Source organism: Phyllostomus hastatus, unplaced genomic scaffold, assembly GCF_019186645.2.
Source record: "Phyllostomus hastatus isolate PE091 unplaced genomic scaffold, TTU_PhHast_1.1 phas_contig_62, whole genome shotgun sequence".
Classification (NCBI taxonomy): Eukaryota; Metazoa; Chordata; class Mammalia; order Chiroptera; family Phyllostomidae; genus Phyllostomus; species Phyllostomus hastatus.
This window is the reverse complement of record NW_025333921.1, coordinates 18,868,846-18,893,263: the sequence shown is the minus strand read 5'-3', so window position 1 is coordinate 18,893,263 and position 24,418 is coordinate 18,868,846. Positions and strand designations below refer to the sequence as shown.

At 40.7% G+C, this 24,418-nt stretch overlaps 1 protein-coding gene across 5 annotated transcripts in view; it reads left to right on the top strand.

Moving 5' to 3' along the window:
- Nucleotides 1–24,418, top strand: part of EDC3 (enhancer of mRNA decapping 3) — a 76,101-nt gene that overhangs the window by 34,532 nt on the left and 17,151 nt on the right. For all 5 annotated transcript variants that reach the window (XM_045848445.1, XM_045848447.1, XM_045848446.1 and 2 more), the window contains one exon: nt 17,207–17,542. In XM_045848445.1, coding sequence (XP_045704401.1) covers nt 17,207–17,542 — 336 coding nt within the window. The remainder of the gene's footprint in view (nt 1–17,206; nt 17,543–24,418) is intronic.

Genomic DNA, 24,418 nt, shown 5'->3' with positions numbered 1-24,418 from the left:
TTACTCAATCACTTATTTTTTATCAGTATGGACTAAATTCTATACTGCTTTATTTTAAGTGCTCATCACTTCAGCTTTGACCACAGGGAGCTCTTTCAGTTGGCTGCTGTGTACCTTTGACATGCCCCCATTGCATGCACTCTGACATGCAATTAATGTGGATGGTTTCTTCCCAGTAGTTCTTTACTTTCTGGCACTACAGGAGGCTCCAGGTTTATCTTCCTCCTAGAAATAGCCACGTCTCTAAGGAGCCCTGTTTCCTCTTACTGGAGAATAGTATTACAAACCATAGTCTGGGCACTTGATATACACACTGCTACTGAGTTTTGCCCTTTAAGTGGACAGAACAGGGCAATATGTGTGCATACTTAATCTGTATATATATGCATACCATAAATATTTCTTTACTATATGAAGCTAAATACGAGTTTATATTGATATCTGCAATTTTAATCCATTACCATGTGGATCATTCTAGCCTCCTTTTCTTATCTGTAACTCCAACAGTGAGACACCTGTCTCCTGCCATTTGCCATCCATTGACTTAAATTATTCTATCCCAGTGTATACGTATGTAGCAGTGTAAGAATTACTAATCTGTACCCTCACCCCTACATTGACTTGTTTCCTATAACAAATTCTGTCACTTACTGCATTTCATCCTGAGATCCTCTAGCCTCCTCAGTAATTTTTAAAAATTTGTGTACATTAAAAAATAATAACAAGGGCTTCCGGCCAAGATGGAGGCATAGGTAGACATAGTGTGCCTCCTCGCACAAGAAAGATAGGGACAACAACAATTTAGAAACAGAATAACAACCAGAACTGACAGAAAATTGAACTGTATGGAAGTCAGACAACCAAGGAGTTAAAATAGACATGTTCATCCAGACCTGTAGGAGAGGCGGAGTCGGGCAGCTGGGCAGAGTGGGGTCTCAGGGCACAAAGAGCATTGGAACTGGGTGAGTAAGACCACAGCGGGCAAACCCTGGCTGAGGGGTGGCAACCAGCAGACCCAGCAAGGCAGTGATTGTGAAGCAAGGCACTGCTCACAACCCAGGATCCCAGCGCTAGGAAGTAGAGCCTTGGGGCACTGATTGAAAACACCTGTGGGGGTAGAGGCACAAGGAGAGATTCCCAGCGTCACAGGAGACATCATTGGAAAGACCCGCGGGGTGCACAAGCCCACCCACACGGGAATTGGCACCAGAAAGGTTGGGGGAAGTGGCAGAAGGGACTGAAATCCATAGAGAGCGGAGCAAGCGCCATTGTTCCCTCTTGGACCCCACGCCCATAGACAGCGTCACAACCCAGAGACTGGGGTGCCCAGCCTTGGTAAACACCTAAGGCTCCGCCCCTCACTGTAACAGGCACGACCAGACCAGAAAAAAAGAGAGAGAGAGAGATGGTTCAAAAAGAAGACCAAATAAAGGCCCCAGAACCCATACTTTTAAGCAACTGAGAGATAGCCAACCTATCAGATGCACAATTCAAAGCACTGGTGATCAGGAAGCTCACAGAATCGGTTGATTTTGGTCACAAATTAGATGAAAAAATGAAGGCTACAGTAAGTGAAATGAAGAAAAATACACAGGGAACCAATAGTGGTGGAAAGAAAGCTGGGTCTCACATCAATGGAATGGACCAGAAGGAAGAAAGCAATGACCACACAGAAAAGAATGAAGAAACAAGAATTCAAAAAAATAAGGAGAGGCTTAGGAACCTCCAGGACATTTTTAAACACTCCAACATCTGAATTATAGGGGTACCAGAAGGGGAAGAGGAAGAGCAACAGATTGAACACGTATTTGAACAAATAATGAAGGAAAACTTCCCCAATCTGGCAAAGGAAATAGACGTCCAGGAAGTCCAGGAAACTCAGAAAACCCAAAGAAGTTGGACCCAAGAAGGAACACACCAAGGCACATCATAATTACATTAGCCAAGATTAAAATGAAGGAGAGAATCCTAGATGCAGCAAGAAATAAGGGGACAGTGACCTACAGAGGAGTTCCTATCAGACTGTCAGCTGATTTCTCAAAAGAGATCTTACAGGCAAGAAGGGCTGGAAAGAAGTATTCCAAGTCATGAAAGGCAAGGACCTACATCCAAGATTGCTGTATCCAGCAAAGCTTTCATTTAGAATGAAAGGGCAGATAAGGTGCTTCTCAGAGAAGGTCAAGTTAAAGGAGTTCATCATCACCAAGCCCTTATTATATGAAATGTTAAAGGGACTTATCTAAGAAAAAGAAGATAAAAATGTGTATAGTAAAAGGACAGCAAACTCACAATTATTAACAACCACACCTAAAACAAAAACAAAAACAAACTAAACAACTAGAACAGGAACAGAACCACAGAAATGGAGAACACATGGAGGGTTAGCAACAAGGGAGTGGGAGGAGGAGAGAGGGGGAAAAGGTACAGAGAATAAGTAACATAGATGGCAGGTAGAAAATAGACAGGGGGAGGGCAAGAATAGTATGGGAAATGTAGAAGCTAAAGAACCTATGACACATGGACATGAACTAGAGGGGGGGAATGTGGGTTGGAGGGGATGTGCAGGGACTAGAGGGGGGGAATGTGGGTGGGAGGGGAATGAAGGAGGGGTATTGGGACAGCTGTAATAGCATAATCAATAAAATATTTTTTTAAATAATAACAAAAAATTTTAATGTATGTACACTAAAGCTCACTCTTTGGCTTCTGAAGTTCTGTGGATTTTAACAAATGCAGTGTCTTGTGTCCATTGTTACAGTATCATACACAATCCCTCTTGTTTTACCTGTTCAGTCCTTTCCCCTTTCCCTTTACGACCTCTCGTTCCTGACCACTCTTTTCTGCCACAGCAACAACTGATATTTTTACCAACCTTTGTAGTTTTGCCCTTTTCAGAATATTGCATAGTTTTTTTTTTATTTTTATTTTTCAGTTACAGTTTATAGTCCATAATTATTTAGTTTCAGGTGTATAGCATTATGGTTAGACAATCATACAAGTGATTCCCTAGTATTTCCAGTACCCACCTGGCACCATACATATTTATTACAATATTATTGACTATATCCCGTATGCTGTCCTTGACATCCCCATGGCTGTTCTGTAACTACCAATCTATACTTCTCAGTCCCTTCACCTTTTTCACACAGCCCCTGCCCCCCCCCCCCCCGCCCAGAGTATCACATAAATAAAGTCACACAGTTGGTAGCTTTTTCAGACTGTCTTCTTTCACTTAACAGTATGCAATTAAGATTGTTTCATCTCTTTTTGTGGCTTGATAGATCATTTTCTTTTATTTATGAATAATATTTTATCATATAGATGTTTATTTCCCTGCTTACCTATTGAGGGATATCTTGGCCACTTCCAGCTTTTGGTGGTTATGAACAAAGCTGCCATAAACATTTGTATGCAGGTTTTATGTGGACATAGTTTTCAGATAAGTTGTGTAGATACCTAGGAGTGTGATGACTTGATGTTATGGTATGTAACATCATATGGTAACATATGGTATGGTATGTATGGACTGTCAGTTTTTCTATTTTTCTCCATTACTAGCAATTATAGTGACTCTCTTGAAAGACTGCAGTTGACTTCAAAACCAGAAGTTTGTTTGATTTTTAATGATTTACTTTGGTATATTAAAAAACGTAGTCACTGTTAAAAGCATACCCTGATGCTGCTTCTACCTTCGCTGTTTGCTTTTTTCCTTTTTCTTAGTTTAACCACACGTAAATATTATAAAGAGATCATGGGCAAAAAAAAAAAGGTATTCTCTTTCACAGAACTTTTTCTGAGTCCATATTGTGTGGGAAATGTCTGTGGCCTGGGAATTTGATTATGAAATGTGGCTTAGAATTAGTTTGTGATAGAAGGTAGAATTTCATCTGGGGTTCCAGCCAAGATGGAGGCATAGGCAGAAACACTTCGCTCCCTCACACAACCAAAAGAAGGATAACAACCAATTTAAAAACAAAGAACAACCAGAACTGCCAAAAAAACATTTGCATGGAAGTCTAACAACCAAGGAGTTCATCAAGACAAAGAAATATGGCCCAAATGAAAAAACAGATCAAAAGTCCATAAAAAGAACTAAGCGATGAGGAGATAGCCAGCCTATCAGATGCAGAAGTCAAAACACTGGTAATCAGGATGCTCACAGAATTAATTGAGCTTGGTTACAAAATGAAAGCAGAAGAAGTCTACACAAAATAAAATAAAGGAAAATATACAGGGAACCAACAGTGAAGGGAAGGAAACTGGGATTCAAATCAGTGATTTGAAACAAAAGGAAGAAATAAGCATCCAACTGGAACAGAATGAAGAAAAAATTCAAAAAAATTAGGAGATGCTTAAGAGCCTCTGGAACAACTTTAAACGTTCCAGCGTCTGAATCATGGGAATGGTGGAAGGAGAAGAGGCAGAGCAAGACACTGAAAACTTATTTGAACAAATAATGAAGGAAAACTTTCCCAATCTGGCAAAGGAAATAGACTTCCAGGAAGTCCAGGAAGCCCTGAGAGTTCCAAAGAAATTGGACCCAAGGAGGAGCACACCAAGACATATCATAATTACATTACCTAAGATTAAAGATAAGGAGAGAATCTTAAAAGCAGCAAGAGGAGCCCTGGCTGGTGTGGCTCAGTGGATTGAGTGCTGGCCTGTAAACTGAAAGGTTGCAATTCAATTCCCAGTCAGGGCACATGCCTAGGTTGCAGGCCAGGCCCCTAGTTGGGGCATGCAAGAATCTGATGTTTCAGTCCCTCTCTTTCTCCCTCTCTTCCTCTCTCTAAAAATAAATAAAATCTTAATAAAAACCTACAAAGAGTAATAATAAATGACTACTAAAAATAGAGAAAACTCTACTTAGAAAATACATTTAAACAACAAAAGCAGCAAGAGGAAAGGAGGCAGCTACTTACAAAGGAGTTCCCATAAGTCTATCAGCTGATTTCTCCAAAGAAACCTTGCAGGCAAGAAGGGGCTTGAGAGAAGTATTCGAAGTCATGAAAGGCAAGGACCTACATCCAAAATTACTCTATTCAGCAAAGCTGTCATTTAGAATGGAAGGACAGATAAAGTGCTTCCCAGAGAAGGTCAAGTTAAAGGAGTTCATCATCACCAAGCCCTTATTATATGAAATGTAAAAGGGACTTATGTAAGAAATAGAAGATGGTCAAAAACTACAAACAGTAAAATGACAAACTCATAACTATGAACAACTGAACCTACAAAACAAAAACAAAAAGTAAGCAAATAACTAGAACAGGAACAGAATCACAGAAATGAAGATCACATGAAAGGTTATCTCTGGGGAGGGAGAGGGGGAAAATGGGGGTGCAAGGTACAGGGAATAAGAAGCATAATTGGTAGGTATAAAATAGCCAGGGGTAGGTTAGGAATAATATAGGAAGTGGAGAAGCCAAAGAACTTATATGTATGACCCGTGGACTTGAACTGTTGGGGGAATGCCTGTGGGTGAGGAGGGCAGTGCAGGGAGGAGGGGGATAAAGGAGAAAATTTTGGGAAAACTGTAATAGCATAATCAGTAAAATATACTTTGAAAAAAGAATTACATCTATTTATCTGTAGAATTACATGTATTTATTTATCTGTTCAGTGTCCCTCTAAGATAAGTAGTAGGGTCTGCTAGAGATTGACTTACTTGGCATTTATGTAGCAATTTAGGGATTCCAAGGAGATAGATTGGTTTCTTCCCACCATGGTTGTAATGTAGGTTGTCAATGTTTTCCTCATTGATGAATGAAGAGATGGAGATGTGGATTTCTAATGAGAAATCTATAAATAGAATTTTGGTTTATGGATATTGATGTTGAGACTAATAGACTGGTAAAGCTGTAGGCATACAATAATTTCTCTTCAACTCTGGCTTTTACGTGTTGTTTCAAGGTTAGGAATGAATTGTTGAGGGACCTACTGGTACTCGTTACCTAATCCAACACTGATGAGAGATTTAGCACAGGTAGATTTTACTCTTTTCCTTTGGGTGAAGGTCAGTTATAAAGAATGCTTTCTATGACCTTGGTCATTGAACTGACCACTCATAATATTTTCAAGTATGTGAATGGAACACCAGTCTCAGGGAGCAGAGAGAAACCACTTGAAGTCTGCTAGATACAGGTTTGTATGTAGTATATTCAGTGAGACACTGAGCTCACCATCTGAGGTCAGAAAGTTATTTCTTGCCAAGTTTTCATGGTCCTACTATGACCTCTTAACCTCCTTGGATGTACTTTATTTTTCCAACAGACTTGAAAATTTTGGTGCTGTTGCTGGTGCCTAAGAAGTTGACTGAATAGCAGGGCGTAGAATTTGAGAGTTGAAAAGAAAGTCCCAGATATTTTCAGGCACCTTCTCATGAAGTTCGTTGAGTCTGGCACTAAAATGTTTGCAATTTGACCTTCAGGTGCCCTTTAGTGTGCTAAGTGCAGGACAGAGTTTCCCTTTACAATATATGTGTGATAAAAAACAATAAATAAGTGGCACTGAAGGTTGTACAACGATGGGTTTGTTATAAGTTATTCTGGCCAAGAGGTCTCTGCCAAAGGCCGGCAGCAAAATGGCAAGGGAAAGACCATCAGCTTAACATACTTGAAAGGTAAAGAAATCTGGGAAGCACTGTTTATCTTTTCCAAGGGAAATGCTTTTCTCTCCCAGTGACCAAACGCCAGTTTTATACAGAGCCAGGCCCTTTGGGCTAAGGAAGCCAAGTATTGAGACAGCTTACTCATGCAGGATTTCCCAATATTTCTATTAAAGTATGAGAAAAGAGAAGACTCAGTGACAACTGAGCGTGCTTAGCCCGCCTTGGGTTTATTTCACACTCTCTATCTCTTGCTGACCTTTGATGTCAGTAATTCCTCTTGGAAATCTTTTTCTCTTTCTGCTTTCCTGACAGTATTTAGAACATAGCTGGTCCTCAGTGTTTATTTGTCAAATGAATGAATAGAAGATCTGTATTGACAAGGAGCACAAGAAAATAACCTGACACCTTCTAAAGACATAGCTCTGGGTTTGGTTGCTATGTTTGTTTGTAGAGTCCTTATGGCTGAGCCTAAAATGGTCTTCCATTTCATTTTTTTTACCATCTTCTCTTCCATTGATTAATTGCTTGTCTTCATTTGTCATTGTGATGTCATTTTCAGTCCATTCAGTACATGAAGCCCTTTCCTCCGAAGCCCTTGCTTTATATTCCTTTTTATTATTGTTGACAGTAGCATCTTCCTGCCCTTTTCAGTCATGCAGCGCACTTGGCATAGTTTTTGATGTCTTTCTTTTTTTCTCACAGTTAATCTCAAGTTGTCTTTTCTTTATAACCTTTTAGACTTTTAATTTTTGTTGTTTGGGGTTTTTGTTTTTTGATATGGCTCTTAATTTTATTCCTTAATTCAGTAGAGATTTATGTACTTATGGTGGACTAACCAGAGTATTAGGTGACAGGTCTAAATGACATAATTCCACCCACTTTGGCTTACATGCTACTTGAAAAGTTAATGTAAGAACACATAACTGCAGAACAAAGTAAGTAGTATAAGGTAAGTGCTAGATGAGCAGTGCCCATACTGCTACAAGTGATCAAATGTGAGTGATTTTTCACCTGGAGTAATCAGAGACGTTGTGTTTGGGCTGAGTCCATAATAATAAAAATGAGAAATAGCTTAAAAGTTCATAAGTAGGTATGGTGTGTGTATATATAGGTGAGGCAAAAGTAGGTTTATAGTTGTATATGAAACACAAGAGTTTATTCTTATTGTTATTTATTAATTATTGTATTATTTTCCATATGAACAACTATAAACCTACTTTTGCCCTAAACTGTATCAATATAGTGTCTTTACTTCATGTAGCCACAAAATATTTGGAGATATCTTTTGTGAAACAGTGAGATTCTAAGTAAGAAAGCAGGATACAAAACTTCATAAGATGGATGTATATTTTTAACTGAAACGAAACATGTCAGAATGTTAAGTCAACATCTGCATTATCCACTGCGAACATTCATTAACAAAAAGTTATTTTTGAAAAAGGACTACTTGTTTCCTGCTGTTTTTCAATTTCATTTTTACCATTGTGCTGTGTCGAATACATTTTTTGCTTTTGCCTTGTATGCTTGTTTTCTAGACAGAATCCTCTCTGCTGTTTCTTTTAACTTTGCTAGGTCTACCAGAGTTACGTGGTCTCCCTGTCACAGTTGGGCACAGGTAACCACGTTCTTGGTGATTGCGGACAAAGAATTGAACCGAACACACAGAGTTTATAGCAGAGAACATGGGAGCAGGCCAACTCTGAGCAGAGATTGACCTCAGGGGCTGGAGGGATTCTATTCTTACAGGGTGGGTATTCCTGGTTAGTTTTGGTGGGCTTTAATGTGCATGTACAAGTAGTTGTCTTACTTTAGCTACTGTGCATGTGGTCTCCCATGATTTTCCTTGATTGGCCGCCGAGGAAGGGGGTCACACACTGTTAGTTTATTATAATGCTATTATAATGAAGCAGGGGTCATTTGTAGCATGTTCTGTGTAGGTGCATTCATGATTCACCGCTTTTCCAAAAAGTGGGAACCACCGGTCTTAGAACAGGGTCTCTGTCCTGTTTTCATGTCCTTTATCTTAGCCTTAGGGCACCTCTGGAGTTTCCTCCTCATCCCTACTTGTTTCCACATTTTTATTTGTGGAAATAGAGTGGGATTGGGAATTTGACAGATAAGAGTTTAACTCCCAACTCACATTTATTAACTATGTAAATTTAAGGCACCCTTAGTTTCCTCGTTTGTAGAATGGTAGGTTTAATCAGGTTTTGAAGACAAACTCAGATAGTGTGCATATGAAAGCCTAAGATGGTGCCAGGTGCATAGGTTCTGCAGGGTAACCAGTGGGGAGTTTATAGTGTCTTCTTTCCTTTACTCTCAGCTGGTAAATGACTATAGACAATAATAACCATCTTTAAGTATTTTCATGTTTCTCTAATACATTATTAATACGTTAGGGTATTGTATGAATTAAGTAAGCAGTCTTTGTGGAAAAGCTCATGGTAGATGTGAGAGCACTACACAGTGTATCAGGACGCTCTGGCTGTGCTCACATAGTGAAGCGCTGTCACCGTGAGCACAGAGGTTAAACGTCTCTGGTATAGTACAGCGAGGGCTCAGCCTGGTTCTCTGATGCCTCTTCTGTGTGCTGGCTTGGTCCTCAGACAGATGCTAGCTGGCTCAGCAGTGCCAAGTGCCTCAGCTAGACTTAACCTTCACAAGGAGAAGCAACACCGTCTCTTCCCCGAGTGTCATCTTCAGCATAGTTTCTCAGCCTCAGGACTCTTCATATTTTAGGTCAGATAGTGGGTGTGTATGTGTGGGTGTGTGGGTGTGTGTGTGAGTTTGTTGTGTGCATCTCTGACTCTACTTACTAGATGCCCATAGCACTGCAACCACTGCCAGTTTTAACAATGAGAAGTGTCTTCAGACATGGCCAAATGTGCCCTGAGAGGCAGAATTGCCTGACGGAGAGCCAGGAGCTCCTCAGAGGTGAGGATGCCTTTGTCAGAAAAGGCTGCAAGATCTTTTCCCCTTAGCCCCAGTCCCATCCTGTCTGCTTGGCCAGGATAGCTTTGCTTGCCCATGCTTCAGTCAGTTATTGGCATGAGCACCACTGTGATTGATTTAGAAATTAGCTTTCTCACCCGGGAGGAGAGTATCTGATCAAAAATGGGTTGTTTTTTTTTGTGAAGGTAGAGGGGTCTGGATATTGAATAGGTAACAACAGAGTCTGCTAACAGGGAAAGAAAATACTTTAAAATTGCTTACCTGTGGCAAGGACTATTGAAGGTGCTGCTGTGTTGAAAAATGCAGGCAATTTGGTGGGTCTGCAAGAGTGATTATAAATGATAGTAAGGGGGTGACTGTAACATTAGGTGAAGACTGGGGCTATGTTGATATTGTTCACTGTTGACCTCAAGCACCTAGCACAGATCCCAATAGATAACACCAGATGCTTAATCAAAATTTTTTGAAGGGATGCATATTTTTAAAAAAGGTCAAACAGAATATACCCATGATGAGCCCTGGCTGGTGTGGCTCAGTGGATTGAGTGTGGGCCTGGTTCAATTCCCAGACAGGGCACATCCCTGGGTTGCAGGCCAGGACCCTAGTAGGGGGCATGTGGAAGGCAATCACACATTGATGTTTCTCTCCTTCTCTTTCTCTCTCCAAAAAATGGATGGATGAAATCTTTAAAACAAACAAATAAAATACTCCCGTGAGTAAAATGGTGTTTTGGATTTAGTGATCAGTGATGTGATTATAAGTGCAGTTGGCTGATATGAAGAGACTCATGTAGACCACCCCTATTCCTTTCTTCAAAATAAACCCTATTCAGCTTCAAAGGAATTATGTTTTGGCCTAAATAATGCCTTTTAAAATAAGCATGAACCCTGGCTGGCGTAGCTCAGTGGATTGAGCACAGGCTGTGAACCAAAGCATCGCAGGTTCGATTCCCTGCCAGGGCACATGCCTGGGTTGTAGGCCATGGCCCCCAGCAACCGCACATTGATGTTTCTCTTTCTCTTCCTCCCTTCCCTCTCTAAAAATAAATAAATAAAATCTTTAAAAAAAATAAAATAAGCATGAAGTATTTGACTCATAATATTGATAATATTTATTAGGTTTCTTGCACTTCCTCCTTTAGAATTTACCTATTTCTGTGACATTGATAAGCATTCTTCATTGGACCATCAGTTTATTAATATATATTCTCTACCTATATGCTAAATATTATACGCTAGATATGAGGCAAAAGTGCAAATTTAAAAGGATTAGATAAACATGAACTATATTACGGTACTATTTTATGGGTTTAAAATATGGTTCAGTGGTTCACAATATTTTTTGCTTCTTGAAAAACTAACATTTGCAGGTTTTTGCATACTAGTCATACCTCAGTAAATACATTTAGTATGTACAGATTTTCGTATACCAGTTACACCTCAGTAAACCTGTGAAAAAACAACCAGTGATGCACGTCATGAGCAGATGAGGGTGAACCCCAGATACATCTTTTTTTTGCCTCCCAAGGGTGAATCCAAAACACCAGTAGAACTTGGTTGACTTTCTGTTTCTTTAGTATTTTCCCTTTCTACTGATTTTGTGGTTTTACTTTGTTTTTGGATTGTTCAGAGCTCAGCTGTTCCTCATTGGTAGCAGCAGTCTGAGTTTGGCTTTCTAGTTTGAACACCTGTTGATCTCTATAGAGATTAATGTTTCTACATATATAATTTCTGTAGGGTGGGAGACAATAGAGAATTTGCTTTGTCAACCTTTTTTTTTCCAATTATTTGAATTTAGATTTGGGTTACTAAAGAAATATGTGCTTTTTATAAAAGTTGCAAGTAATAATTAAGGTACAAAGACAAGAATGAGAGTTCTCTTCAAATTTGCACTTCACCACACAGCATCACCATTGCTTGTGAACTTGGTTTTGTTAGTCTTTTAAAAATCTTTTCTGATTATTTGTCTACTTTGTGCTCAAATCAGTTAAGATTTTTATGCCCACTGGGAGAAGATCAGCTCTTTGATATCTGGACTGGTAAGTGTTTATATTTCTGTGCTTACTCTCTACCCTGTCTGAGATTTTAGAATTGAAGCTATACATTCTATTTCTCTGTATAGCTATGTGTCTATAATTCAAAAAGGTCTTCACCTGTACAAATCAAAAAGGATTAAATAAACATGAACTACCTACACAATAATATTTTATTCAAATATTTCAAAATATTTTTTCTTACTAAACATTATTTGGTTAGAACAGAGGAATTAACTGTGAGTCATTAATTTTCAAAATCTTGGTACACCACTAAGGAATATAGTAACCACTAGTTCTTAGTGGTTACTATAAAAAGTAATGTCCTATAAAAAGTAATACAGGGCATTAGTTAAGTAAGTGTTGGAAGACTGAAAAAGCAGACAAAGTCATTGAGGAAGGGGAAACAAAGGGAAGAGACTGGTGTTACCAGAACTTCAAAGTTCAGAAAAGGGGCTTCACAGAGCTGGTGCCAGCACTTCTGAGGGCTGCAATGAAGCACCTTGTGTCTATGCTTGTCAGAAAGAAAAGCTGGGAGACTTCCGGCAAGATGGAGGCATAGGTGGACACACCGTGCCTCCTCGCACAACCAAGATTAGAACAACAATAATTTACAGACAGAATATCACTCAGAACTGACAGGATTTATCTGAATGGAAGTCGGACAGCCAAGAAGTTGAAGTAGACCTGTACATCCAGACCGGTAGGAGACGACGAGCCGGGCGGGCGGGCGTGGGGCGGGCACGGGTCGGCGGTGCTAGGAGGTCGGGGAAAATTTGGCGCGAAATCGGCACAACAGCCATCCGGGGCACAAGAATGCAGCAGTGATCCCTGAGTACACAAGCTGCGGCTGGCGGACCCTGTGGGGCAGCGATTGTGGACCAGGGCAGAGCTTGCAGCCCAGGATCCCAAGGAAGGGCCTGAGCCCGGGAGAAAGAAACTATTGCCATTGTCCCCTCCCGCTCCCGCCCACACATATAACATCACAATCTAGCGACCAGAGTGCCCAGCCCCGGTGAACACCTAAGGCTCCGCCCCCCACCGTAACAAGAGCGACCAGAGACAGGGAAAGACATAAGACATGTATCCAATAGAACAGATCAGTCCCCCAGGACTCATCCTTTTGAGCAACCAAGAAATAGCCAATCTATCAGATGCACAGTTCAAAACACTGGTGATCAGAAAGCTCACGGAATTGGTTGATTTTGGGCGCAATTTAGATGAAAGGATGCAGGTTACCATAAAAGAGATGCAGGAAGATACATGGAGGAGAGCCAATAGTGAAAGGAAGGAATCTGAGTCTCCAAACAATACAGTGGACCAGAAGGAAGATAGAATCAACCAAGCAGGAAAGCATGATGAAATAAGAATTCAAAAAATCGAGGAAAAGCTTAAGAGCATCCAGGACACCTTTAAACGTTCCAACATCCGAATTATAGGGGTACCAGAACAGGAAGGAGAAAAGCAACAGATGGAGCACGTATTGGAACAAATAATAAAGGAGAACTTCCCCAATCTGGCAAAGGGAACAGTCTTCCAAGAAATCCAAGAAGCTCAGAGAGCCCCAAAGAAGTTGGACCCAAGAAGAAACACACCAAGGCACATCATAATTACATTAGCCAAGGTAAAAACGAAGGAGAGAATCCTAGAAGCAGCAAGAGATAAGGGGACAGTAACCTACAAAGGAGTTCCCATCAGACTGTCAGCTGATTTCTCCAAAGAGACCTTACAGGCAAGAAGGGGCTGGAAAGAAATATTTCAAGTCATGAAAGACAAGGACCTACATCCCAGATTGCTCTATCCAGCAAAGCTCTCATTTAGAATGGAAGGGCAGATAAAGTGCTTTTCAGATAAGGTCAAGTGAAAGGAGTTCATCATCACCAAGCCCTTATTATATGAAATGTTAAAGGGACTTATCTAAGAAAAAGAAGATAAAAATGTGTATAGTAAAATGACAGCAAACTCACAATTATTAACAACCACACCTAAAACAAAAACAAAAACAAAAACAAACTAAACAAACAACTAGAACAGGAACAGAACCACAGAAATGGAGAACACATGGAGGGTTAGCAACAAGGGAGTGGGAGGAGGAGAGAGGGGGAAAAGGTACAGAGAATAAGTAGCATAGAATGTAGGTTGATAATAGATAGGGGGAGGGCAAGAATAGTACGGGAAATGTAGAAGCTAAAGAACTCATAAGAATGACACATGGACATGAACTAAAGGGGGGGGGGAATGTGGGTGGGAGAGGGGGTACAGGGTGGAGGGGAGAGAAGTGGGGAAATGGGACAACTGTAATAGCATAATCAATAAAATACATTTAAAAAAAAAAAAAGAAAAGCTGAAGACTGGAACCAGCTGCCAGGCAGTGTTGATGATACAAATATCAAGCAAAGGAGGACAAGGTCCCTTCTTCCTTCCTTCTTCCTCCTTCCTCCTTCCTTCCAGTCTCTTCAGGCACCTACTGCTGGTGGTAGAACTGAACAGGAAGTCAGCTAAGGAGGGAAAAATGTAATTGTAGAGTTACAGACCCACATCACAAAGGGTGAGTGTGGAGTTCAAAGACAATAGTTTAATAAGTGACATACTTAACACTTTGAATGAAGCAGATATTCAAAGAACTGGTCACAAGTTCAGCTAATTAAAATTTTTATTTTAATGGCAGTCATAGCTAGAAAGAGTACCTCAAGAGGTATAATGCACAGCAGGGTGAGCAAACTTCCTATAAAGGTCAGGTTTTAAGTATTTGAAGCTTTGTAGGCCATAAGGTCTCTGTCTCCAATACTTAGTTTTGCCTTTGTAGCCCAAAAGCAGCCTTAGACAGTAAGTAAACAGGTAAACAATAAAACTTTGAATAGAAGCAGCCACTGGGTGGGACTCAGCCCCAGGGCCTATGTACATTTACACTCGGGGCTAAGTTTATCAGTAGTAGTCCAAATGGATTCCTGTTTGGAATGACCTAGATACTTTTTAATTTGGGAGCTCATCTCTTTAAATCTGATTAGATTAATTTTAAAGCCTCCTGCTGGCTAAAGAAGGCCTATAAAAGCACTGGGGAAAGTGCTAGCTAGCTCTGCTGTTCTTTTGTTCACTTAGGATCGCATTATTAGCATTATGTTTAGTACATAGTTTCTTTATAGGAATGTTTTTAAGCCACTTGCTTGTTTTTGTATACTTTAGTTAAAAATTTGTATAGTTGTACAACCATGTGAATGTACTTAATGCCACTGAATTATATACTTAAAAATGGTTCAAATGGTAATAATTGTTGTTACATGTATTTCACCATACACACACACAAATGATGTAACTCTACTTGCATATGTACACTTCTTGTTACGGAGCATCACTCTTCACTCAGATATCTCAAGCCCTGGAAATGGTTAGCTGGCAAGAAACCTCACTGGAGTGCCAGTCACCACGCACACATTAAATTAAATGAAAAGCTTGACTTCTTACTAGATTTAGTTAAAAGAAAATGCAAATAGAATATGTAGTATCGTCTCCTGCTCCCATCGGACCATTCTGTGCGCTCCTGGCTACGCACATACCCATTGAAGAGAGACCACTGAGCTAGAGGATTGTTTTAGAATGGTTTGATTTAATACTCAGGCAGCATATTGATAATTTTGCAAACTGGACTTTTCTCTAGTTCTTCCCCTGCCAACATATGTTGCTAATGGTGTCATCCTGACTTTGTATTTTCATGCCTGCTCTCCCATTCCTAATCTAGCTTTGCTTTTTCATCCATATTTCTATGGCACTTTATACAAGCTTCTGTTGTAACTCATCTCATTTGCTTATATATTTCTCCTCCCTTTTTGAGTAGCTTGTCTTATACTACATTCCCAGCACCCAGCTGTGGCATACAGCATGCTCTCACTAAATGCTTTTATTAAATTATTGGAATTAGAACTCAACCTAGACACTGACAAAATTCCCAGTGCTTTAATCTGAACTGTTTATGGTGACTCGGCCAGCTCTTTTTCCCCCTTATAATTTTGGTTAGCCTTAGTTTTTTTCAGAAGCCTAAATCTTCTGTCAGCCATGGCCCTTCATACCAGTACTTGGAATTAGGAAGACTAGGACAGAAGTTACATTTGCATAGTGCACATCTTTCAGAATAATCATTGTAATTAACCTTGCTGGTGTTGATTAATTCATTAAATAAGTACTGACCGAATGCTATGTGCCAGAAACCCTGCTGGGAATACCACAGTGAACATTTATGGACAAGGGACTGAGAGGCTGGGTGGCAGGTAGAAGATGATAGGTATATCAGGTTACTGAGAGAACTGCGACTACATCCTAGGTCCACTGGGTAGAGGGAGTTGCTGCAAGAAGAGTTAGAGCAGGATAGTTGGGATGATGTGTGAGGGGGGTTGCTTATGGCCATCCTAACTTCTACTTGAGTATTTTCAGTGATCGAGGAGCCCAGTCTCTCAAAGGCAGCACTTGACATTCATTTAGACCATGTTGGAGGTTCTGTTTAACCTAGCAGTCACCTGATCCACCTGTCGGGTGGTCAGATGGAGATCAGAATACAAACTCAATTCAGGATTCTCTCGGGATGGATGGTTTGGAGAATTCTGTGGGGTCTTATGCCTTGGTTATTAGGGGAGTAGTTGACCGACGTGTGGCAGCTAGATAGAGTCTCAGAGACCAAGGGTGGCTGGCTGCCCTGTTGCTAATGTGTATCTTGGTGTGGCCTCCATAGGATCAGGCCAGTATGGTCCTTGTCATTATTTGACAGTTCAGAAATTATTTACCCAGAAGTGATAAAATTCTGAGAAAAGAGATCACATCAACTGAAAGATCTATGGGCAGGTTTATAAATCAAAATACCAGTTTATAATGGAAGGTGTGTATCTGGCTCAGAATCTGCAATCTGTCTAAACCAGGGATTCCCTCCCACTGGGCTCTAGTCTGGTACTAAATAAAAATCAGAAGGTTGCTTGCTTGGTAAACATAGAATTAAGAGCCAGTTGAATAGTGTCTTCCTATGAGCTTTAGGTTATGAGAATTGGCCTTTTTACATTGGAGTATTTCTCTGTTAAACAACTGCCAGACATTCAGAATGAAACCACCCAAACCTGAGGGAAGAGACTACTGCATTTTTGCCCTTTTAACTTTTTTGGTATGCATTTGTCAAAAAAGCCTCTGTCATTACCAGTTTCCTTATGAAGGGCAGAACTGATTAAAATTTCCAAGAGTAGTGCTTATTTCATATTCACTATTACTTGGGTAATATGTGAGATCTATTATTCCATGAAATTTGTGGCAGTTTGTGCTGCTTAATATGGGTGAGGAATAGCTTTCCATCTTCACTTTGATTCCTGTAGCACTCCCTATAAAGCAGGGCTGTCAGACTCATTTTCACCTGGGGCCACATTAGCCTCACGGGTTGCCTTCAAAGGGCTGAATAAATGTAACTACTCCTTAACAGTTAAGCAAGCTTGGTGCTGCCGCCAGGTGGAAAAAAGGTGCTGGGTGAATAAAACAAGGTGAAGGGCCATGTGTTTGCCACCTGTGCCATTAAGGATTAATGCACTTTCTACTTTCACTGAGCACTTTCTGTGGGCACACTGACTATAGTCCCTATTTTTCTCCAGGGTCATCTAGTAGCAGGCACCCAAATCAGGCAACTCCAAAGAAAAGTGGTTTAAAGAATGGCCAAATGAAGAATAAAGATGACGAGTGCTTCGGGGATGATATTGAAGAGATCCCAGACACAGATTTTGATTTTGAAGGGAACCTAGCCCTGTTTGACAAGGCAGCTGTGTTTGAGGAGATTGATACTTATGAGAGGAGAAGTGGTACCCGTTCCCGGGGCATCCCAAATGAAAGGCCTGCTCGGTACCGCCACGATGAGAACATCCTGGAGTCAGAGCCCATTGTCTACCGACGGATCACAGTACCCCACAATGTGAGCAAGGAGTTCTGCACAGGTGAGTTGCACCAGGCCTCACATCTCCCTGGCTGCTCTTCCCTTCCTGTTATTCTTGAAACAAATGATGCAGACTTGCAATCAGAATCTTGTAGTAGGAACTAACTAAAGTGGCTTGCAGGGGTTATGGCCAATACCACATACCATAATTACCTGCTATTGTCGGGGAGTTGATTTCTCTGCATATCCATTTATATCTGGCATCTGGCAGGATCTGGTCTGCTGTTCATTTAGTATGTTATGATTAATAGCTAAAGACATAGGGGCCAGCTATCTAGATTCACATAAATCTGTTTTCACTTTGGCTCCCCTCTCACTGCCTGTACATTTTGGCAGAAGTTCAGCTCTGTTTTACTAATTGCTTGCCAGGATAAAGAAACAGTTGGGAGATGGATGGTTGAAACCATTGGCTAAAATTAGGCTTTCAATAAATTACATTTGTGTACTACACTGTTTTCATCTCCTGCTGGCCCTGGTCATTGAGGGTTGGCTAGTTGAAATTCTCATGTACCAAAACAGTGCCTTGGTAGTTATGTGAGTCATTGTATATAATAGTCTAGTCCAGTGATTTTCACTCTTTTTCATCCCATGGCACACATACACTAATTACTAAAATTCTGTGGCACACCAAAAAATGTGTTTTTTTGCCAATCTAACAAATAGTTATAATTGTGATTCACTCACACCAGACACCCATTGTTTTGGTTGTTGCCATTTTTTAGTTTGACAATCTGTGGGAAAAGAGGTCAGTGCCCCTGGCTAAATACTTGTATGTTGATGTGTATAATGTACACTTTTTGCCCAAATTTTTGAGGGAAAAATAGGGATGTGCATTATACATGGTTAGTACCTGAAATACCTTGTATCTGTTCTTGTGTTTTATAATTATTTGTTACATAAAAGTTCAAGAGCCCTGGCTGGTGTGGCTCAGTGGATTGAGCACAGGCCTGAGAACCAAAGCATTGCTGGTTCGATTCCCAGTCAGGGCACATGCCTGTGCTGCAGGCCACACCCCCAGTAGGGGGTACAGTAGAGACAACCACACATTGATGTTTCACTCCCCTTCTTTCTCCCTCTCTTCCCCTTTCTCTAAAAAATAAATAATAAAAGCTTTTGCCCTGGCTGGTGTAGCTCAGTGGATTGAGCACAGGCTGCAAACTGGGGGGTCGCCAGTTCGGTTCCCAGTCTAGGGCACATGCCTGGGTTGCGGGCCAGGTCCCTAGTGGGGGCCATGTGAGAGGCAACCACACAGGTTTCTCTCCTTCTCCTTCTCCCTCCCCGCTCTCTCTCTAAAAAAAATGGATAAATAAAATCTTTAAAATATGTATATAAAATAAATAAATAAATAATAAAAGCTTTAAAACAAAAAGTTTTTGTACCATAATATGTTCAAAAATAAATGCTAAAATTTTTTTACAATACAAAAAGCAAGTATCTAAATATAAATAAATAAGCAGTTAAATTTAAAAAATTAAAACAAACGTTTTTTTTCCCCCTGAAAGTTTGAACCAAAAACGTGGGTGTGCGTTATGCACGGGAACTCGTTATACATGGCAAAATACAGGAGTCAGGTATTGCTTGTTTTAAAAATTCTTGCAGCATACCGGTTGAAAATGGTTGATCTAGTCTGTTACCACGGTGATTTTTAAGGTTGTTTTTTTTTCCGCATTAGAATTTTCAAACATACAGCATTTGAGGCAGATAAAAGCAGCTGTGGGAAAGGTAGTTTGCCTCATCCCTGTCCCTTTCTCCTAAACCGCAGTCTTAACTAGGCTTCTTGGAATACGGTTTTAAAACCATTGTTACTGAATGATCTGAAGCTAAAAGGGGAATCATAATTTTAATAAGGTAGAGAAGAAGCTGAGTGTAGTGTTCATTTTGGTTTGAAGTTTTGAATATAAAGAATATAAAATTTTTATTTGCTTCTTTTTTTTAATTTTAGAGAGAAACATTGATTTGTTTATTCTTATTTGTGCATTCATTGGTTGATTCTTCTATGTGCCCTGACCAGGGATTGAACCCACAACCTTCGCATATTGGGACAACACTCTAACCAACTGAACTACAGGATCAGGGCTAAGATAATAAATTTTGAATGCTGGTAGTGGATATTAGGAGAATTATGGAGACAGCTTAATTACATTTGGAGGAAAATCAGATCTGTCATGACTTTTCATAGACAGCAGTAGGGCTCTATTTTATTTGGTTTTGCTGAGAATAGAATCTTGACCATGCTTTCTTTGTGAAAAGAGTAAGTGTATACTTACTGTCAAGCTAAGACTCCTGAATTGTTTCCATCTTTCACTAGCAGACTTCTGCAGGTGTAACTCTTTACTAAAGTAGTTTTCTTATGTGGTACTGAATGTATCTCGCTGAACCCTTTTGATTTTTACCACCTGTGTGGTAAACAGTGTATGTGGTTCAGAGTGAGGCTTAATTTAAGTGGCCAGGTTTTAAGCTTTTCAAAGGCAGCTATCATCCAGCAGGTCTGGGAGTGCTTCGGACCCCTCCATTCATCTACCTCTGACTTTTCCCTTTTACTGCCTTGACTGGTAGCTCTCTGGCTGAGGTGGTTGGTCACACAGTGTGTGATTTCCCTGAAATTCCTGAGCAGGGGATGTGGTAGCCTGCCTTGGAATGAAGTGGCTTAACAGGGAGAGAATAACTGAGAGTCAGGAAAGTCACAGATCTGAAGAGCTCAAGAAAACATTTGCTGAAGGAGATGGAGGAAGAGGTAAGGATTTCCTCCTACTACACACTCCACCTCCCCAACTTGATCTTCACACACTTCATTAATTTAATGACAGGAGTGAAAATTACCTCCTCTCATATGAAAGTGTTTTTCCAGAACTGCCAATTAGAAACATAACCACATGTGCTGGTCCTTGGTTAAGAACGCAGGTGTGGTAGCTTGTGGTGTGTAGTGACCAATTGCACTCCACTGGTACATGATTTTGAGGTGCCAGAGGCCCCACAGCCTCACGCCATCCGGGGTTTCTCTTTGTTCCCAACAGTTCTGAGAAGTGGAAATGGAGCCCTTTTGCCCAGCAAGGTCTATGTTGGAAATGGAGCCAGCAAGCAGTTCTCTTGCTGAGCAGCTTCTCCTGCAGGTGATTTGTATCTCGGCTCCAGCTCCAAAGCAGAAGCCTCAAAGCAGATTTTACTGAGTGTTATTCAGATAGTGCATAGCTGGGGACACTTTTCCAATTGCATCTACTATCCAGATGTTAGAATCAGAATAAGGCAAACTATTTGGAATATTTGAGGAAACAACCTAGGTTCATAAAATGTTAGTGTTGGGTTATGTGATTACCTAGTATAATTTTCTCATTTTACAGATGAAGACATTGAGGCCACAGAATTAAAGACTCTTAAAAACTTTATCCCATTTCTTTTCCTCTTCTGAATGTGGTTAAGTTACTGAGAAAAAAGAATATAGGATGAAAGGGGCAGTTTAATGGCAAAATAGACTCCAGTTTTTTTTCTCTAGTATTCCTTCAGAAGTGGGCTAACTTACATCATTAGTTCTGGAAAGCAGCTTGGATAGCTCCTCAGTCCAGCCTTGTGGCATTCATGTCCTAGAACCCCAAATACCGTTTTTTCTACTAATCCCCAGAGAGGCAAAAGAACAAGATGCTTACTTCCCATTTGGTGATGGCTGGGGTTTTAGGATTCTGAGAACTTGCTGCTAGTATTCCATATACTGGCTGCATGCTAGTGGTGTCAACAGTTTCTAAGCCATTGCTGTCTAATTGCTCACACCCCTTCTCTTGGCAATACTCTTCGCTGACTGTGGTGGGTAGGGGAGGGGTGGTATAAAAGGCCTGTTGATTAGGAAAACACGTCCAGGAAGCAACTAAATTTAGGTCTTTCTTTAACCCAAGTCTCTCTCTCTGGAAAGCCCTTTTGAGTCCTTTAATAGTGCTGCTATCTCCAGCAGTCACAGGTGGTCAGACTTTCCTCCAGCTTGGACCTACCCTGCTAAATAATTGTATCAGTGGCCAAATACTTGTGTGTTAAGTTTGGCTCTAAAATGCTAGATGGGTAGGAGTACCTGATGTTTTGTGGTGAGAGGTCCCCAAAGAACACTGGTTAGGAAAGTGGTAAGGCTTAAGAGAAGAATCTTTGCTCAAATTCATAATATTTTTAAATTAATATTTAAGACACTTTGTGTCAGTCAAACCACTGTGCTTGTTATTGTAAGTCATTCAAAGACAGTCCTTGTGTTCAAGTTCTTAAAACGTACTAGGAAAGGGCAGTACACTATATATGCTTTGAGTCCAGTGAGAATGCACTGGGTGTTGAGAAGCTGGAGGGGTCTTAAAGGCTGGGCTGGTCAGGGCAGGCATCCTAGGGCACAGGACGGAAGCCTTGATGCACGGGCAGGATCTCATCTGGCAGATAGGAAGAGGAGGATATTCGTGGGTAGGCTGTCAGGTGCTGGTAAAGGAAAGCCTTGCCTTTGGGAAATTTGGCTTGGGCAGAAAGTTGGTGTCGGGAAATAGCAGGAATTTAAAATAGCTTCGGACAAGAGCAGAGAGCCTTGTATGCTGATGCTATCCATGTCCTATGGCCATGAGGAACAGTTGAAGGGATTCTGAAAAAGACATGATCCAGAATCTCTTTTAGGAAGACTTTGAGTCAAGGAAGACTGGTCTCATGATAGAATTCAGGGTAGATGAGAGAAGAAACTAGAATAGGCTCAAGACCATTTAGGCTCATGACATAACTAATGTACCAGAGGTTTGGACCTCTGAATGGAAAAGAAGATGAAGATGTGAGAGAAGTGACAAAGGGGAATTTGATAGGATGTGATGATTGAAGACAAGTAGAAAGGGATTGCATGATTAAGAAGATTGAAAGGCATTAAACCTGTGAGGCAGGAAGAACGGCAGTAAGAATCTAGTTGCAGTTGGATTACATAGGTTTATTTATTTTTTTAATATATTTTATTGATGTGCTGTTACAGTTGTCCCATTTTTTTCTCCCCTTTATTCTCTTCCACCCTGCAACACCCTTCCCACCAGCATTCCCCAGCACCCATAGTTCATGTCCATGGGTTGTACATATAAGTAATATGTACAATATTGTACAATAAGTACTTTGGCTTCTCCATTTCCTATACTATTCTTAACCTCCCCCTGTCTATTTTCTACCTACCATTTATGCTTCTTTTTTTAAAAAATATGTTTTATTATGCTATTACAGTTGTGCCATTCCCCCCTTCATTTCCCTGCACCCTGCAAACCCTCTCCCACCCACATTCCCCCCTTTAGTTCATGTCCATGTGTCATAAGTTCTTTAGCTTCTAAATTTCCCATACTATTCTTGCCCTCCCCATCTGTTTTCTACCTACCATCTATGCTACTTGTTCTCTGTACCTTTCCCCCCTCTCTCCCCCTCCCACTCCCCTATTGCTAACCCTCCATGTGATCTCCATTTCTATGGTTCTGTTCCTGTTCTAGTTGTTTGCTTAGTTTGTTTTTGCTTTTGTTTTTGTTTTTGTTTTTGTTTTAGGTGTGGTTGTTAATAATTGTGAGTTTGCTGTCACTTTACATGTTTTTTTTTATCTTCTTTTCTTAGGTAAGTCCCTTTAACATTTCATAAAATAAGGGCTGGGTGATGATGAACTCCTTTAACTTGACCTTATCTGAGAAACACTTTATCTGCCCTTCCATTCTAAATGAAAGCTTTGCTGGATAGAGCAATGTTGGATATAGGTCCTTGTCTTTCATGACTTGAAATACTTCTTTCCAGCCCCTTCTTGCCTGCAAGTTCTCTTTTGAGAAATTGACGGACAGTCTTATGTGAACTCCTTTGTAGGTAACTGTCTCCTTTTCTCTTGCTGCTTTTAAGATTCTCTCCTTCTCTTTCATCTTGGGTAATGTTCATGTGTTTGTCCTTGGGCCTAACTTCTTTGGGACTCTCTGGGCTTCCAGAACTTCCTGGAAGTCTATTTCCTTCACCAGATTGGGAAGTTTTCCTTCATTATTTTTTCAAATAGATTTTCAATTTCTTGCTCTTTCTCATCTCCTTCTGTCACCCCTGTGATTTGGATGTTGGAATGTTTAAAGATGCCCTGGAGGTTCCTAAGCCTCTCCTCATTGTTTTGAATTCTTGTTTCTTCATTCTGTTTCAGTTGAATATTTATTCTTCATTCTGCTTCAAATTATTGATTTGTATCCCAGTTTCCCTCCCTTCACTCTTGGTCCCCTGTTCATTTTCCTTTATTTCACTTTTCATAGCCTTGACTTCTTCCTCTATTTTGTGACCATACTTAACCATTTCTGTGAGCATCTTGATTACCAGTGTTTTGAACTCTGAATCTGATAGGTTGTCTATCTCTTTGTTGCCTAGTTCTGTTTTTGGAGGTTTGATCTGTCCTTTTATTTGGCCCATATTTCTTTGTCTTGGTACCCTTATTATGTTGTAAGAGCTGGAGCCTTAGGAGTTTGCCGGGGTAGGGTAACCCTGCATTGTGGCTCTGTATGTGGGTGAGGGGTAAGAGGGAACAGTGCCGCTTGCTGGGCTCTTGGCCAGCTTTCAGTCACTTCCTCCACTACTCACAAGCAAATTGTGCCCTTCTGGTGCTGATTTCTGGGTGTGTGGGTGGGTGGGTTTGTGTGCATTCTAGGACCCCATGGGTCTCTCCAAGGAACTCTCCTGTGAGGCTGGGAGTTTCTCCCGCTGCTGCAGCAGCCTCAACAGGGTTTTACAACCAGAGGTTCTGAGGCTTTGTTTCCCCACACTGCTACCCTGGTTTGCATGATCTGTCTCATTCCCCAGGTGTTCCTCCCAGTTTATCTGCACGCAAATGTGGGATAGTCTGGTCTGCCAGCTGCCACCTTGCCACGCATCCTCTCCACTCAGGCTGCCC